Source organism: Bos indicus, chromosome 4, assembly GCF_029378745.1.
Source record: "Bos indicus isolate NIAB-ARS_2022 breed Sahiwal x Tharparkar chromosome 4, NIAB-ARS_B.indTharparkar_mat_pri_1.0, whole genome shotgun sequence".
Taxonomy (NCBI): domain Eukaryota; kingdom Metazoa; phylum Chordata; class Mammalia; order Artiodactyla; family Bovidae; genus Bos; species Bos indicus.
This window is the reverse complement of record NC_091763.1, coordinates 92,271,354-92,288,395: the sequence shown is the minus strand read 5'-3', so window position 1 is coordinate 92,288,395 and position 17,042 is coordinate 92,271,354. Positions and strand designations below refer to the sequence as shown.

The window sequence follows — 17,042 nt, the reverse complement described above, 5'->3', positions numbered from 1 at the left end:
CCTGGAAGCATTAGTGAAGCAACACTGCACTGGGGGACATCAGGAGCACCCCAGCCTATCTCAGCGATGACCATGGCTCACCGCAGAGCCCCCAGAAAACCCCAGCTACCACCCTGCATCCTCACATGATACGAAGCACAACCTGCTGAGGCCAATACCCTTAGGCACCTAAGCGCAAGCCAACAAACTGGACGCTCTAATAGGTACTTAAAAGGAAGCCAGGCATCAGACAAATTCCCATAGAGGAGCAGTCTACAAAATACCCGACCTGCACTCCTCTAACTGTCAAGGTCATCAAAAGCAAAGAAAATCTGAGAAACCACCAAATCCAAGAGGAGCCTAACAAGATCTGACAACTAAATTTAGCGTGCTATTGAGGATGAGATTCTGGAACAGAAAACGGACATCAGAGGAAAGCTAAGAAAATCTGACTCAAGTACAGACTTCAGTTGATAATATATCAATACTGGTAACTACTTATAATCAATGTGCCATGATCTTGTCAGATAATAACAGGGGAAACTGAGGGGTGGGTGGGGGGCACTCATGTAGGAGCTCTGTCACTCAGTCAGTTCAGTCGCTCAGTCGGGTCCAACTCTTTGCAACCCCATGAATCACAGCACACCAGGCCTCCCTGTGGTATCTGCCAATTTTTCTGTAAATCTAAAACTCTTCTAAAAAAAAGTTTCCATTTTAAACGTAGGTAAATGTTTACAAATCTTTTCTAAATTAACCATTTTCTTATCAGCAAATTAGTTTGCTAATTTAAGCCACAAACCAAGTCTTGACCCCTTTTTGGTTTAAGAGGGGCCACCTTCCTAACCAGAAAGAACATCCCCAGAACTTCTTTTTCATCTGAAAGCCATGAAACCAAAGATCAAGGGAGTAGCTAGTCATTTTTGTTCTCTCCATATTACCAAACAAGAATACCAAAGTCTACACAAAAATACTAAGTATCTTCGCTTAAAAACCATCTGCGTGCTCATGCTCAGTTGCTCAGTCGTGTCTGACTCTGCAACCCCATGAACTGTAGCCCACCAGGCTCCTCTGTCCATGGGATTCTCCAGGCAAGAATACTGGAGTGGGTTGCCATTTCCTCCTCCAGGGGATCTTCCAAACCCAGGGATCAAACCCATGTCTCCTGCATCTCCTGCTTTAATAGGCAGATTCTTTACCACTGAGCCACCATCTATGAAGACATGATAATGAATTCTATATAAAGCCATGACATTTTTGCAAATGCAAAAAATCAGCAGGGCCAAACCAAATAGGTACCAGTGTCCCACCCATGGACAGCTTATAACCTGACCTCCAAAACTGGACACGGTCAACAGTATCACACAGCTAACTAAGGGTTCTCCCAGACGAAGCTGCAGAGGGTAAGCTCCTTGAGACAGAAACCACTTCTCATTCTTTTGCATCTTCTCAAAGCACCTAGTTCAGGGCTCTGCTGGTTAAGCAATCAGCTGGTACAGAGAACCAAGCTGGCTGCCTCTATCTAACCAGGCTGAGCAGGGAGAAGACTCAGCCCCTTCGCCCCACCCCCAAGTGTTATTCAGGTCTGTGAAATCTGCAAGGCCCAAGCATCCAGCAGCAGGGACAGGGAAGCCAAGCCACGTGCTCAAGGGACCATATGGCTACAAACAGCACAGATCAGCTAAAACGCCACGGGGAAGGCAAGCAGGAAACTGGCAAGCCACGACAGGCACAAAAGTCTCAAGCAGGCTCAGCTAATCGCTGTGAAGTGAACATGTCTCTCTGCTAACCTGGAGAGACAAGGAGAACGTTCCCTAGCCCTGCCTTCCTTAAGAGGAGGAGAATGGAAACCAGTCTTGCAGTTCCCCATGTACCCAGAGAACACTTGGCTGAGTTTCAAGTTTCTCAGGAGTGGGACTCTTGGCCCACACTCCCATCTCCAGCTTTGCATCAGTTCCAGAAGTCACCTACAGGGTCCCAGGGGCACAAACTTAGAGTTCATAGATCACCTTTAGCAGGCTCTTTAGCTATTTAGCTGTTCTCTGTAAAATTATGAACCCAGGTCTCCTGCATTGTAAGCAGATTCTTTACCATCTGAGTCACCAGAGAAGCCCAAGAATACTGGAGTCGGTAGCCTGTCCCTTCTCCAGGGGATCTTCTTGAACCAGGAATCAACGAGGGTCACTTGCATTGCTGGCAGATTCTACCAGCTGAGCTACTAGGGAATAAATTAATACCTAGGAGACAGTGGCGGAGAAGGCAATGGCATCCCACTCCAGTACTCTTGCCTGGAAAATCCCATGGATGGAGGAGCCGGGAAGGCTGCAGTCCATGGGGTCACTAAGAGTCGGACATGACTGAGCGACTTCACTTTCACTTTTCACTTTCATGCACTGGAGAAGGAAATGGCAACCCACTCCAGTGTTCTTGCCTGGAGAATCCCAGGATGGGGGAGCACAGAGTCGGACACGACTGAAGCGACTTAGCAGCAGCAGCAGCAGCAGCTGGAGACAGTGGTCCTCTCTTCAGTAGGCACTCTATTTGTTCAGGCCTTATGGTCACAGCAGCCTCAGAGCAGAATCCTTCAGCAAAAATTTGCAGGACTGCCAGACTATGTTCAGGAAAGCCCAAGGCACCTTAGGACCTTTATAGGTTTCCTTGCCAGAGTAGTTTTGTCATTAACAAATACTTAAAATTAGGCAAAATGACTACAAAACTGCCGCTGGGTTCTAGCTTGGGAAAAGAAATCATCTTCCCTTTTACATTTAATGCTGACATCTTGTGTTCTACAATAAGGTTTGGCAAACGATAGCCAAGGGCCCATCACTTACTCTTATAAATAAAGCTTTATTGGAACACAGCCATGCCAATTCATTATGCATTACCAATAGCTGTTTTCTTGCTATAGTGGCAGATTTGTAGAGTTGCAAAGAGACTATATGGCCCAGAAAGACTAAAATATCTGCTATTATGGTCCTTTAAGAAAACGGCGGTCAAGCTCTGCTCTAACAACATATCTGAAACTGAACACACACGCGGGACACACACTGGTCACCGACGCCTGGGGAGCTGCTGGCGAATGCGCTCCAGATACTCCTAAGGGAATAACTGCCACTCGAGTAGAGATTTATTCCATTTTCTAAATAATGGAAAAGTGATAAATGACATGAATAATGACCTACTGGGGACTAGTTAAATAAATTACGATGCAGCCTTACAATGCAACACAAGGAACAATAAAGGAAGTTCATATATTTACTTTGTTACCCTCCCTAAATACTTCTACACAAAAATAAAGGGTTTGGGGGTCTGTTTTTCATTTTGTTTTGTCTTGTTGTTTGCCAAAGCCCGAAAGGACAAAGATAATGAGAGAGAAGAATATAGCAACAAAACTTGGAAGCTGGAAAGCAGAGGAATGAGTGGTAACTGACTCTACAGACTCACGAAAGCTAAATCTGAGCTAGTGGTGAGAAAAGAAATCTCTCTGATTTATACTGCAGACTTCCCCTACTCACCAAGAGTGAGAAACTATCAAATCAGGGATCTCAAGGGGGAATGAAAATAAGGTCCAAAACTAGGACTGGTTTAAAATCTATGTAAGAAGCACCTGGATTTCAAGATGGATACCCTAAATCCCATCCTGCTCCTAAACCAGTGTTGAATACCTCGTTCTTTGAGAAACCACCAAAGGTTACCAGATATCTAAAGTAAGTCTCTAATATGGAAAATAAGAGATCAAAATAACCAAAGAGAATTAAAAACAACTTAAGAGAACACAGACTATACAGGGAGAGAAAAATCTTTAACAAATTATTGTTAATTCCTTAAATCCTAAGAGATGATATTCATCTCTGAAATAAGTATTACATGTTATTTTTTAAAAGTAATAAGACAAACATTCAAAGAACAAAGAAGCTTTTAGAAATTAAGATACAGCATGATAAAATGTCTCATAGAAGAGATGAGAGACAAACATGAAGATATCTAGAAGGAAAAGACAAAAAAATGGAAAATAGTAAGAAAAAATTAGGACTAGTCCATGAAGTTAAACATCCAAACAAAAATTCTAGAAAAATAGCAGAGAAACTAAATGGAAACCAACAACAAAAGAGTTAAAATTTAATTTTTCATATGGTTTAATTTTTAAACCACAACATGATCACACATGGATAAGCAAAGCATATCATTCTGAAATTTCAGAATAAAGAAGAATTTGCTAAGAGCTTACAGAAATAAAAAACAGCACTGGCATGGGAGATCAGAATGGTTTCAGGCCACCAAAGAAATAAAGAAAGAAAACAAACAAACAAAAACTCCTAACAAATAAAAGTGGAGCAATGTTTTCATAATTCTAAAGAAAATAGCTTCTAACAAAATTCTGCTGCTGCTGCTGCTAAGTCACTTCAGTCATGTCTGACTCCGTGTGACCCCATAGACGGCAGCCCACCAGGCTCCCCCGTCCTGGGATTCTCCAGGCAAGAATACTGGAGTGGGTTGCCATTTCCTTCTCCAATGCAGGAAAGTGAAAGTGAAGTCGCTCAGTCATGTCCGACTCTTCGAGACCCCATGGACTGCAGCCTACCAGGCTCCTCCATCCATGGGATTTTCCAGGCAAAAGTACTGGAGTGGGGTGCCACTGCCTTCTCCGAACAAAATTTTGCACCCATCTAAACTATCAAATGTAATAACAGAGTAAACATAAACAGTTTCAAAAATCTACCTCCTAAGCATTCTTTTCCCAAGAAGCTAATAGAATGTGTGTCACCAAAATAAAGTAGTAAATCATAATGAAGCCGTAAGATTCAGCAAACACAGCACCAATCCAGGAGTGAGGCAAAGAAAAACTCAAGATAATGGTAAAGAAATCCAAAGAAGACACCTTTATAAAAGGAAGAAAAAGAACTAAACTAAACTAGACTGTTATAGGTCACAAGGCTCCTGGAAAGTACTATTGAAAAAGATAAAAATAATGACCTGAATCATGTCTTGGGAAAAGATTTAAACAGATGACAGAATGCGGGGGCTGAATTAGTAAGTATACAAAAGATATATACATAAAATTTAAAAATTAACTCCAGGAAAAACAAAAAATCATGCAGGAAATGAAAAGCAGTCATAACATGCTATATATCTTGGAAGTGATTAGCATTTACAAAGTAAACACTGAATATTAACTGAGCCAGAATTATGATATAGTCCTATTAGAAGGCATGGAGAAAAGTACATGCACACCCACGTGTGAAAAAACTAAATCCTCATCTTCCATGGTGTGAAGGAAAAGGTTATGCCTGAAAAATTAAGAGCAAGCAATTGAACATTTTATTCAAAGACGTGAATTAGCCAAGAGTTGAAAATGGTTGCCTCAAGCAAGAGGGAAATAAAAGAGTACACTTCTCTTAAGAAGCCCACAGAGTTCTTTAAAAATGTCCATGCAAAACATTTACAGTTAAAATTTGTCAAATCCTTCACTAATCTAACCTGCTATGGTTGGTATTAGATAGATTCCTGTAACAAAGTGTGCCTGTAAGACTGTATGTAGCCTGTTAAATTAGTCAGTGTCTCATTTTGTCAAAAGTTAAGGAAATTTAGGTGTAATAAAGTCACTGACATGAGAACTTAAATAAATAAAATTTTAAAAAATAATAAAAATGTCTACATGTTAAAAATAAAAACTTACCAACTTAAAAATTATATACAAAAGAATACAAGTCAGTACTACTCAAAAGTGACTGCCAGTCTGCAATGAGATAAGGCACTTGTACCAGAACATAAATCAACTACATCAGTGAGAACATTGCTGACATTTTTTCCATAGCAAGATCTTCTTGATGAAAGCAGCAAGGCCTTGATTTACATTCTGCCTCGAGCTCCTTATATCATATCAAACCATTCTGAGGACTGGTATAGGTCAAAGGTCAGCAGACTTTTTCTGTAAAGGGCCAGATAACAAATATTTTAGGCTTTGCAGGCCACATGGTCTCTGTCACTTCTCACCTCTGCCACCACACCACAAAAACAGCTCCAGACAATATGTAAATGAGGAGACGTGGCTATGTTCCAATTTACTCACGATACTGAAATCTGAATTTCATATAATTCCAACGTGCCACAAACCCTTCTTTCTACATAAAATCCATGCTTAGCTCACAGACCACACAAAAACAATGGTGGGCCATATTTGGCCCATGGGCCAGTCTGCCAACACTCACAATTGACAGTATGATCAACTTTTTCTTTCATAGTAATTTCATCTAGTATGTGTGTTTTTCCTTCTTTTTATGCTTTTTCCTGTTTTAAAAACAAAAATAATCCTGAAGGAGTTAAAAAAATTCAGTGAAAACCTTTTTCTCTCTACCCCCTGAATAGGCCTATATCTGAATGATCTAAATTTATGTTTAGGATACTACAGGATCCTTAATCAAATGGCTCTTATAGAGATAATCTCTATTCTGGCATTGTAAAAAATAAAACTTCATTGTAATAAAAAAAAAAAGGCTCACTTTGTTTTAAAATAAAAAAGACAAAAATAGATTCTGAGATCCTGGATTTTTTCAAAACAGAAGGAATGTTCTATTTGTCCTAAAGCTTTCCTTTTTCAAGTTACCAATAAAATCATACTCAGGATAAACGTAAAGCTGCTGGCTCAATCATCTAATCCTTTAGATGAAGAATTTTCTTCAGCAATGCCTTATTTTCCCATGTAGCCAAGGTCCAAAACCCTTTCAATCTTCCAGGTTTCTCTACCAATTCAGTTTCAACTGAGGAGGGGCTCGTAGGGACAGTACAGTGTAACGAGACTCTCCCAAGGGTCATCTGTATCACTAGAGTTGTGATGATAGTGAAAAATGCAAGGCCTGCCTCCTTGGTGAGCGAATGGTCATGCTTTCCTTGTGTAGCTATGTCCTTCTATAGTCTTAGGACAGATTACAGGAAAACATAAACACAAATTCCAATCGGCAGCGCAGCTATGTCCAAGTTCCCAAGCTGGTGTGGTCCTCACACAGAGAAGCAGCGGTCCATTCTGATCTGCATCAAGATGTGAAAGACACATATGGAGAACCCAAGCAGGAGCTCCTTCAACTAACGTCCACTGAAAGGCACAATTGCAGTTAACCTGACAGCTGGTGTAGAGACAGACCATCTACTAGGAGAGAAAAGGGGCCGCTTGAGTGCTCAGTGACCTACTGCTCTGGGCACCATAAAAGAGAAAGTGAAGAAATTCAGTCAATTCCTTGGAGACTTGTTAAAATTTTACCATTCTAAGAGAAAGCATTCCAAAATTTTTCAGGCTGACAGTGCCACCTAGTGGCTCTCCACCTTAAACTCTCCGTTGGACATTTAGGACAGTCCCTGGATAGTTAAATATCCAAGGATATTTTAAGTCCATTATGACAAAGCTTCCAGCATGTCTTGCCAAAAGTAAAAATAAGTTAAAAACATTAGCAATTTTGGGAAAGCAAGGTCTACTATAGGTTCTACCGCTCAAGGTACCAAACCCTGCGATGAAGTTTTTTCAAAAAAAAAAACAACACTTTTACAGCACTGCTGCAGGATCTAAACAATCTATTCAGCAGTTCAGTTCCTTCAGAGAAATCCATCGCAGCAAAGTGGGGAGCCCTCAGAAAAACACATCACAACAGAAAACATTCAAAACCACAAAAACACTCCACATTAGAAAAAAATCAAAAACCACAAGACTCTCAAAACAGAAAGAAGAGAAATTTGAGGTCTTATAACCTTGGGCATAAGAAATCTAAGAGAGGGAGTCCCCTGGAGACCTAGTCGTTAGGACTCAGTGCTTTCACTGCCAGGGCCGGGGTTCAAGTCCTGGTGAGAACTAAGATCCTGCAAGCTGCGCAGCACAGACAAAAAAAAAAAAAGGCAAGCAAGAAAGAAAGCAATCTAAGAGAATGTTATTTGCTAAGCAGACAGACAGAATCTCTAGCATATGAGAGATTTCAAAGGGTCAAGGTGCACAATTTTAACCCATTAATTTCTAATGAAGTTATGCAAATCTACAGCAGAAATTTACATTCTTACAGTTTCCAAGTTCCGTACAACAAACACACCCGTGCAGGCAATCACGCACACACACATGCACGCATCAGTGCTTTGCCTTGCCAGAGAAACGCTTCAGCCCTTGACTGATTATTCAGATCTCTGTATTATCACTAGCCTGACAGCGTGCACAGTGCAGCGCCAGATGCTGAGATGACTCACCTTGGCAACAAACTGTTTGTCCTTTTGGTCCAAATTAGCAGTGGGAGCCACGTAGTCTCTCCATATTCTCAGCCTGCGCTCCTTGGCAAACCTGGCAACAAAGCAAGGATTCAGATCACTCAGAGGGACTAAGGCAGCGACAGAATCCACCATCATCACAGGAGCAAAACCCTACCCTATCTCACAGACAAGGCACCAGGAGAAAAGGCTAATCAGACCAGCACAAAGTGTGACCGCCACAAGGCAAACTATACAGCACCTGCATATATGCCATACACCCACGGCTGACAGGCTGCGGTCTGGGCACACCCTTTTTCAAGCCTGGAAAGTACAAGTCCACCTTGCTAATTAATTTGCTCTTTGGTGTATCAAGTACCTCTTTAAAAAAAAAAAATTTATTTTAATTGGAGGCTAATTACTTTACAATATTATACTGGTTTTGCCATACATAAACATGAATCCGCCACGGGTGTACACGTGCTCCCCATCCTGAACCCCCCTCCCACCTCCCTCCCCATACCATCCCTCTGGGTCATCCCAGTGCACCAGCCCTGAGCATCCTGCATCATGCATTGAACCTGGACTGGCGATCCATTTCACATATGATACTATACATGTTTCAATGCCATTCTCCCAAATCATCCCACCCTCGCCTTCTCCCACAGAGTCCAAAAGACTGTTCTATACACCTGTGTCTCTTTTGCTGTCTCGCATACAGGGTTATCGTTACCATCTTTCTAAATTCCATATATATGCGTTAGTATACTATATTGGTGTTTTTCTTTCTGGCTTACTTCACTCTGTATAATAGACTCTAGTTTTATCCACCTCATTAGAACTGATTCAAATGCATTATTTTAAATAGCTGTGTAATATTCCATTGTGTATATGTACCACAGCTTTCTTATCCATTTGTCTGCTGATGGACATCTAGGTTGCTTCCATGTCCTGGCTATTATAAACAGTGCTGCGATGAACATTGGGGTACACGTGTCTCTTTCAATTCTGGTTTCCTCGGTGTGTATGCCCAGCAGTGGGACTGCTGGGTCGTATGGCAGTTCTATTTCCAGTTTTTTAAGGAATCTCCACACTGTTCTCCATAGTGGCTGTACTAGTTTGCATTCCCACCAACAGTGTAAGAGGGTTCCCTTTTCTCCACACCCTCTCCAGCATTTATTGCTTGTAGACTTTTGGATTGCAGCCATTCTAACTGGTGTGAAACGGTACCTCTTGAGTGATTCCTAAATGCCGGGTGACAGACAAACTGCTCTCTTAAGTTGGAGGGAACAGCGCACACATCTAACAAAAGTATTTTTAAGAAGCATAAGCCTGCTCATTTCTATTTGCATTATAAAAAAGGTCGTTGTTCACTCAGTCGAGTCTGACTGACTCTTTGCAACCCCATGGCCTGCAGCACACCAGGCTTCCCTGTCTTTCAGTATCTCCTGGAGTTTGTTCAACCTCTTATCCATTGAGTTGGTGATGCTACAAAGATTGAGTAGGATATAGTCATTGTGCTCTGAGTTCTCTGCTTGATTATGAAAGACAAACATTCTTCAAAAATAAAAGAGCACTGTGACCCCCGCAGTGGTCCAGTGGTTAAGACTCCACGCTGCCAGTACAGGGGGCATGGGTTCAATTCCTAGTCAGGAAACTAAGATCCCATATACCACACAGAGTGGCCAAAAGATTTAAAAAAATAATAATAAAATGAATGCATAAGGAAATATTTAAATATATAAAAAGGTTATTAGCTACCCAAATCCCACATGGAAAACATGAACAAAATGGTCACTATAGTGCATCTAATGAGGAATAAGAATGGACAATAATCCAGCAGAATTTAAACAAAAGTTAAAAAATCAAGTTGGTAAACATTTGTTTTAGAGCACAAAGCCCAGAAAAGACTTTTTGAGTCAGAGTAAGAGAGGGACAGGGAATATGTGCAAACATTTACATATATACATACACACACACACATATATTTTATATCAGTGAAAAACTGTCAAAGTATTTATTTAGAAATAAAAGGATGTAGGGCAAAGGAACTATTAAACTGTTATTTCTGAAAATGGTATTACAGCTTTTCAAAGCAGTGCAAAAATGAGAAAAGACAAAAGCAGCATGTTGTAGGTGTAAAAACACGTGAAATACCTCAATAGAGATTTACCGACAATGCGAGCGAGTGCTAACACAGCATGCAAAACAGTAGGCAAGTAATCATATCACTGAAATATGATCTGCATTCCTTGGTCTAAATCTGCTTTTTAATGATGAGCCATCTTAAAAATCTCCTGTAGATGTTATAAAACATGTAGAAGGCACCGTCACTGTAACTCACTTTCTTCAAAGAGAGGAGGGAGCTTAAAGAACGCAAAAAGAATCATCAACCAAAATAATAATTTAGAAAAACAGACCTATAGGATATTCTGAACAATGGCAACAACAACAAAAAAATGTAGCATCACAAAATAGTCAGAGATATTTGGAAAGCTGTGCTTGATACACATATTGTATCTTTTGAATTTAACTGCGGAACATAAAAAGACTAAACAATGTATACAATCACTGTTTTTTCCAAGTATCTACCTTTGTCAGGTATGCCATATTAAATGGCCCAGATTAAAATCTATTTTTATAAAAAGTTCCGAGTATTTCTGCTTACAAGTAGAGAAGGCTGTAAGAGACCTAAGAAAGGAGAAATTCAATTCATGTTCTTGCACACCTCTTCGTCATGTGCCTCAAAGGCAAAAACCTGTAAACTCTATGACTCTGAAATAAACCACACGGGCTTGAGTGGAATGTCACCAGTGATCCCGGCCTTCTACCTAAACATATCCTGGGAGGCAGTGGGTGCGACTTTATGAACATCATCTCTATTCATCTATCTGCTTCATTTTTTTCCACCTGGAGACTCATGTTCACCTATACCTGGAAACACCTGAAATGGCCACTGATCTTTGGCATATCCATTATCATTTTTCTAGGAATCAGTTATTGCTCCATCTGCTTTAACTATGGGGCACCTAGCCAAAAACACGACACCTTACAGTTGTATTAGCATTTATAACTACAGCATACAGTTCGATAAATTAGGGCATCAGGCTTTGCAGCAACATTGATAGTCTTATTTAGGGACCCACAGGCTCTGTCTTTCCATCATACACTTGGCTCCAGCCTGCATGTCAGGAAGGAGCCAATAAGTTATTTCATTGTCCTCAAATAAGCCTCAAGTTTATTTCATTTCCAATGCCTAAAACCTGAAATCTAAGTGAGAGGCTTGGAAAAAAAAGTGAACTGAAAACATTAATAAAGCAAATCAGGTGACCAATAATGTTTGAGTGAAAAATCAGTAGACAGCCCTGAATTACACTGAACCCGGAGACTGTAAGCCAGTCATTCCTCTACGAGATCCCAGCTTCTTCTGGAATTTCCCCAATCCTTTACATTGACATGGTTGGGTGAGAGAAGATCCTGAGGTCCCTTCCCCTGGAGTCCCCTACACCTAGATCCTTGGCTAGAAGGCTTCCCCGACAAGCCTTACCTCTCAGCTGCCCTCAGCTTTTCTGCGCCCCGTGTGTAGACTGCAATCGACCAATCCACACAGCGGGCAAAACCTTCCTTCAGGAGCAGCTCTGTGATGTTGCCGTTCTGAAAAATAAGGGAGGCACAGATTAGATTCGGTTGCAAGGGAATCCATTTCTCTTGATTTCTGACGTGATTAACATAGCCACAATCTATTTTGTAGTTAAAAAAAAAAATGAAGTAGAGTCATTTCTCTCATGAAGAAACCAGCCCTATGAGGGGAGATGCTGTTCTGTGATTCCCTTCAACGGCCCTGGCTTCATATCCCCACAGCACCCAGCACAGTAACTCGCACTTAACAGGGGTAGGATAAATGTTAGTGGCATTGAATGGAATTGGCATTTCAATAGCTCTTCTTGTGGACAGAGGATGTTAATCTTCAGTGGAGATTATACCTTATTATTTCCTTCCCTGAGATCAGCATTTACTCCCCTTTTCATAAGGGGAGAGCCAAAGAACAGGCTGAGTAAGGGAATAACTACAGTTATATTTTGCCCGGTGAATTACAATTCACATTCTACAGTGACACAGAGCCATCTGGCAGGGCTCTGGCAGACAGCGAGCACTTCAGAAGAAACAGACATGACCTTGGCACATTCCAAACCAAGCCTCCCAGCCTTCCACAACTGCCATCATGGAAGAATTCTCTAGCCAAAGAAGAACAGTAGTTTATTCTGGTACTGAATATGGATTACAATAATGACAATTTATTTAAACTAGGGTGTTAAAAAGCAATTTCCCATCCAAGAATATCCCACCTACCAAAGTATACACTAGGGTAAAACTCCCAGTAGTCAGAACTATAAGATCTTAACCTACTTCCTACTCAAAAGCAACATTAGGCAGCAACTGAATAAGGCTTGGGACACAGTTTTTCCAAAGGAGGAGTTCCTCATGACAGTTCTACCCATACAGTAAGTCCCCTACCTGTGAACCTTCAAGTTTCAAACTTTCAATGATGTGAACGTGCGTTTGCATGTCCAGCCATGAACGTTAGTTCACGGGTTTGGCGTACACCGTCACATGCGTGCATCCCTACAAGGGGCTGTGCTTTTGTGTACTTTATTGTACAGTACTGTATAGAGTACAGGAATACAGTATCTTCATTTCAAGCCCAGGACATCTGGAAAGAGGCATAAAAGCTAGCAGCATATAGCCAATTGTGTTACTTGGGTACCAAGGCTAACTTTGTTGTACTTACAAACAAATTAGACTTAACAAATACACTCTCAGAACTGAACTCCTTCCTCTATGGGGGACTTACTGTACTCCAAATAGCTAACCTACTTGCAAACCTCACCAATCCCATTCTATAAGTTCTACTGCCACTTCTTAACTGATGTGGCAGCCTCCACCTTTCTTACTGGCAATCTTTAGGACTAGCATCTGGGAAAATAGGTGCAAGCGTCCTTCCTCCCCTTATAAACCCAACCACAACTGAGATTAGTTTTCTAAAAGTACAAAGTTGCAAATCTGTCCAATTCTATCAGAGAACGGATAACTCCCTAAAAAGGTCTCAAAGTCAGTAGATGATAACCCTACCAAGATACTTCAATGGCTCCTAAACACAGAGAGGAAGAACAGAAGCCAAATGCAGCTCTTCAAACCCCAAGTGGACCCCCGCCCTGCGTGGGCCAGTCTGCCAGGCTCACTCACCGGGTGCAGAATTGTACCCAGAATGTTCTGGTTGTGGCAGCTCTCCAGGATGATCTGGACATCTCTCTGAAGCAGTCGAGACTCAGTAAAAAATTTGGCTTCTGCAGCAAAAGGTTCTGGTGTTTCACTTCCATCCGCTTCCCGTCGAAAAGTTGGGCACTAAAGCACAAGTAAGGCGGGCGCGTGGGTGCTGGGCATGCTCAGCCCACAGGGTACGATCCAACAGCACAAGCCCACAAAGCTGGGCTGGGAAAGGTGTCCAATGAGGTCTTCCAACCCTTCTAAAAACATACTGATAAAAAGCAACTGGAAATATCATCCCCTCAGCCTTCTTGGTAAATAAAATAAAACTCATGACAACATGGGGAAAATCATTAATTACACTTGAAAATGACCCCTTTCCAAGAAGAGATTCACCAGTGCCTCACTTTAAATCCCTGATTTTTTTCTTTAATCAAAATGGCTATTTTACATTAAGAGAACACACTCGGCAAACTTTAGTTTAATAAGTGCGTGCTTATTTGCTCAGTTGTGTCCGACTCTTTGCGATCCCATGGACTGGCTTCCCTTTCCCTCCTCTTTAGGTTTCAACCATCTCTGCACAGCCCACTCCAAACAGACTCTGAGTACTTAAAACAGTCTTATTTGATCTAATTAGAACTGCACCACTGCCAAGTTTAAAGTACTCCAGTCAATGTTAACAGCCCATACTAGAAAGAAATGGTATGGACGAAGTCCCCCCATCACTGAACACTTCCATGAACCACCCTGTAGCCCAGCGCATGAGCTGACCTTGATCCCTGACAGCATGACCGTGACCAGGTAGTAATCTGGCAGGAGCAGGGCCCTGACCACACTGCCGTCCCGCACGTGCTCGATGATAGCTGCAGGACAGAACAAACGGCTTGAGTGACACAGGTCGTGCCAAGGAGAAACAACGCCCCATAAACTGCCTGGAGCACAGTTCCTCTTCCCAAATCCGGAGAAAGCCCCACTCTGGGAGGTGACAAAGCACCAGCAGACCACGAGTGTTCACACAGACTTCTGCCCAAACTACTCCAGGAGGATTTGGTTCAAACCAACTGCTACATCTTTTGAACCTTCTGGGACCTCTTGGCCCATACCTAAGCTCTGTTATCTGTAAGCCAGGTTGCTCACCTGTATACTGAGTGCCTGGCAAAAACTAACAATAATTCAGGATTGGTAATCATTTTATTTTACTGAGTCTGCAAGTTAATAAGGTCTCAAAGTAGAACTGAGAACTATATAGTGTGTGTGGGGGCGTGTGTGCATGCATAAATGTTTAGATATATAAAGAATATATATTTCTACCTTGAAGTTTTAGAGGTGGTATTTAGAGATAGCCATTTTTTAGAGAAAACAGGAAGCTCCCCCGTGTGCAAAATTACCAGCAATTTACTACTCTGTAGCAGCAAAGGACTAATCTCTGCAAAATACATTTGATGCATATATGAACTGGATGGAAAGCTCCCTTCCAAAATACCATGGTGTTGTTTTACCCTTAACAATTCTCCACGGGTACTAAAGTAGAATCAGTTTTATTAACCTCAAGGAGCTCGACGGCAAATAGAGAGAAATCACCCTGAGTCATATCTGTCTTTCCCCGACAGCCTCACCATTGACAGGCTTCTGGTGGTGAGAGTCCACGAAGTGCCTTGGGTTCTCAATGGTATACTTGAGGTCCCGGATAGTATGTGAACCGTTCCCCTCACTCCACATCCCTTTCTTAGATGCTTTCGCTTGCTCCTCGCATTCTGCAAGCCGGTTCTGCTCAGGACTGGGACGTGAAAAAGAAGAAACAAGTGTGGTTAATGAGTTCACGAGAGAAATATCAGGGTCATCTTTGATTCTGGGTTTCTACAGCATCTTCTCTGCTTGGAAAAAACAAAGCAATTGTTTCAGACCCAGGCCTGTAACCAGAAACCTACCAGGAATGTAACTTCCAGATTCCAGATTTATTCCCTCCAACAAAAGACTCAATTGTAACAGCATTTAATGAGAATATCTGAAGACCACCCTTCTCAGTACTGCCACCATGAGTGATTACAAGAGAACAAGTTGGTGGCTTACAAGGGAGCCACTCCAGGTGGGAGAGTTTCATTTAACCATCCCAGATTCAGGAACTAGAATCCAGGCAGACCTCAGCTGGATACAGTGCAGCGCAAGTGACTAAGAATCACCCTCACTCCTTGTCATCTGCAGAACAGGACTGGGGAATACAGAACGATGATCATTTTTACAGACAATGTCACCCCAACACTACTTACACATGCCATACGGCCAGCTAAGCAAACGCAGTTTGAAGATGGACGACTCTTTCATCAGACAAGAAACCGAACTATGCACAAGAGCAGAAACCCAGTAGACAGACCACTCACCCCCTCCCCCTCCAAAAAAAAAAGCCATCAAAAACAACCAAACCCAGAAATGGCTCTACTCTTCACTCTCTCATCTGTATTTGAGCTGAAGTGAACACTGGAAAGCCTTTCCACAATGTCAACACCTCGTTCTACCAACAGGCATCTAGAGAAACTGACCCTCCCACCTTGATCAGTAGGGATTTTCAACAGGGAGCATGACCTACAATTTCTCAAACCAGAAGTCTTCAGTACGGCTCTTTCCCTCCTCCCCATTAAAAAAAGAAGAAGAAGGAAAAAAAAAAGACAATTATCATCTTCAGAGATCCAAATTTTCTGTCAGAATTTGACGGGGGTGGTGGCAGGGCGGGGGGAATGTAGCTTGAGATAGAAGCAAAAACACTGAAACTGAGAAAAGAAGTCAAGACAACTTTGGAGTAAAAAAAGACTGGGACTCCTGAAGGGATTTCTTTGTTGAGGTGGTACAATACTGCTGTAGGCTTTTTTATAATTCTTCATTCTAGCTGCAAACTGGATTCCAAAAAACACTGCAACAGTAAAAATGCCAGCAACTGTCCTTAAAATACAGCTTCAGCATGCTTCCATACACAGCACCTAAGACAAGCATCAGAATTCAACAAATCCCCACATGCTCACTCACACTCCAATCAGGAGCTCTAGCCAACGACTTCTGAGTTGGAAAGGATCAGAGAACTCTAGGATGAATGACTTGATCACAAAGAAGGGTGCAAATTGTACATTTTGGTCTTTGCTCATCCCTATTATTGGCATAGTTCATGCAAATATTTATCTAAAGCTTCTACAGTTACAGTCATAATATAACATGGACTTAATGATTTAAACAGCAGGAATTCCCTGACCTTCCAGTGGTTAGGACTCAGCACTTTCACTGCTGTGGCCCAGGTTCAATCCTTGGTCAGGGAACTAAGATCCCATAAGCCATCTGTCCAAAAAAATAATAGCCAAACAGCATCTACAGCATCCAAATTACTGATGCAGCTTACCACTTTTCAGAGACTAATGTGCTAGTTAAAGCCAGCTCCAACCCCCATCCCTCTGAGGTGCCAACACTGATGAACTTGAACCTGATATATCAACTATAAACCTGACATTGTTGTTTAGTCACTTGTGTCTGACTCTGTGACCCCACAACCTGTAGCCCACCAGGCTCCTCTGTCCATGGAATTTCCCAGGCAAGAATACCGG

At 41.8% G+C, this 17,042-nt stretch overlaps 1 protein-coding gene across 1 annotated transcript in view; it reads right to left on the bottom strand.

Moving 5' to 3' along the window:
- Positions 1-17,042, bottom strand: part of SND1 (staphylococcal nuclease and tudor domain containing 1) — a 422,258-nt gene that overhangs the window by 361,573 nt on the left and 43,643 nt on the right. The window contains exons 5-9 of the mRNA XM_070787306.1: positions 15,075-15,235; positions 14,230-14,321; positions 13,438-13,596; positions 11,741-11,847; positions 8,197-8,287 (exon numbers count right to left, since the gene is read on the bottom strand). Of these exons, the coding sequence (XP_070643407.1) occupies positions 8,197-8,287; positions 11,741-11,847; positions 13,438-13,596; positions 14,230-14,321; positions 15,075-15,235 (610 nt within the window). The remainder of the gene's footprint in view (positions 1-8,196; positions 8,288-11,740; positions 11,848-13,437; positions 13,597-14,229; positions 14,322-15,074; positions 15,236-17,042) is intronic.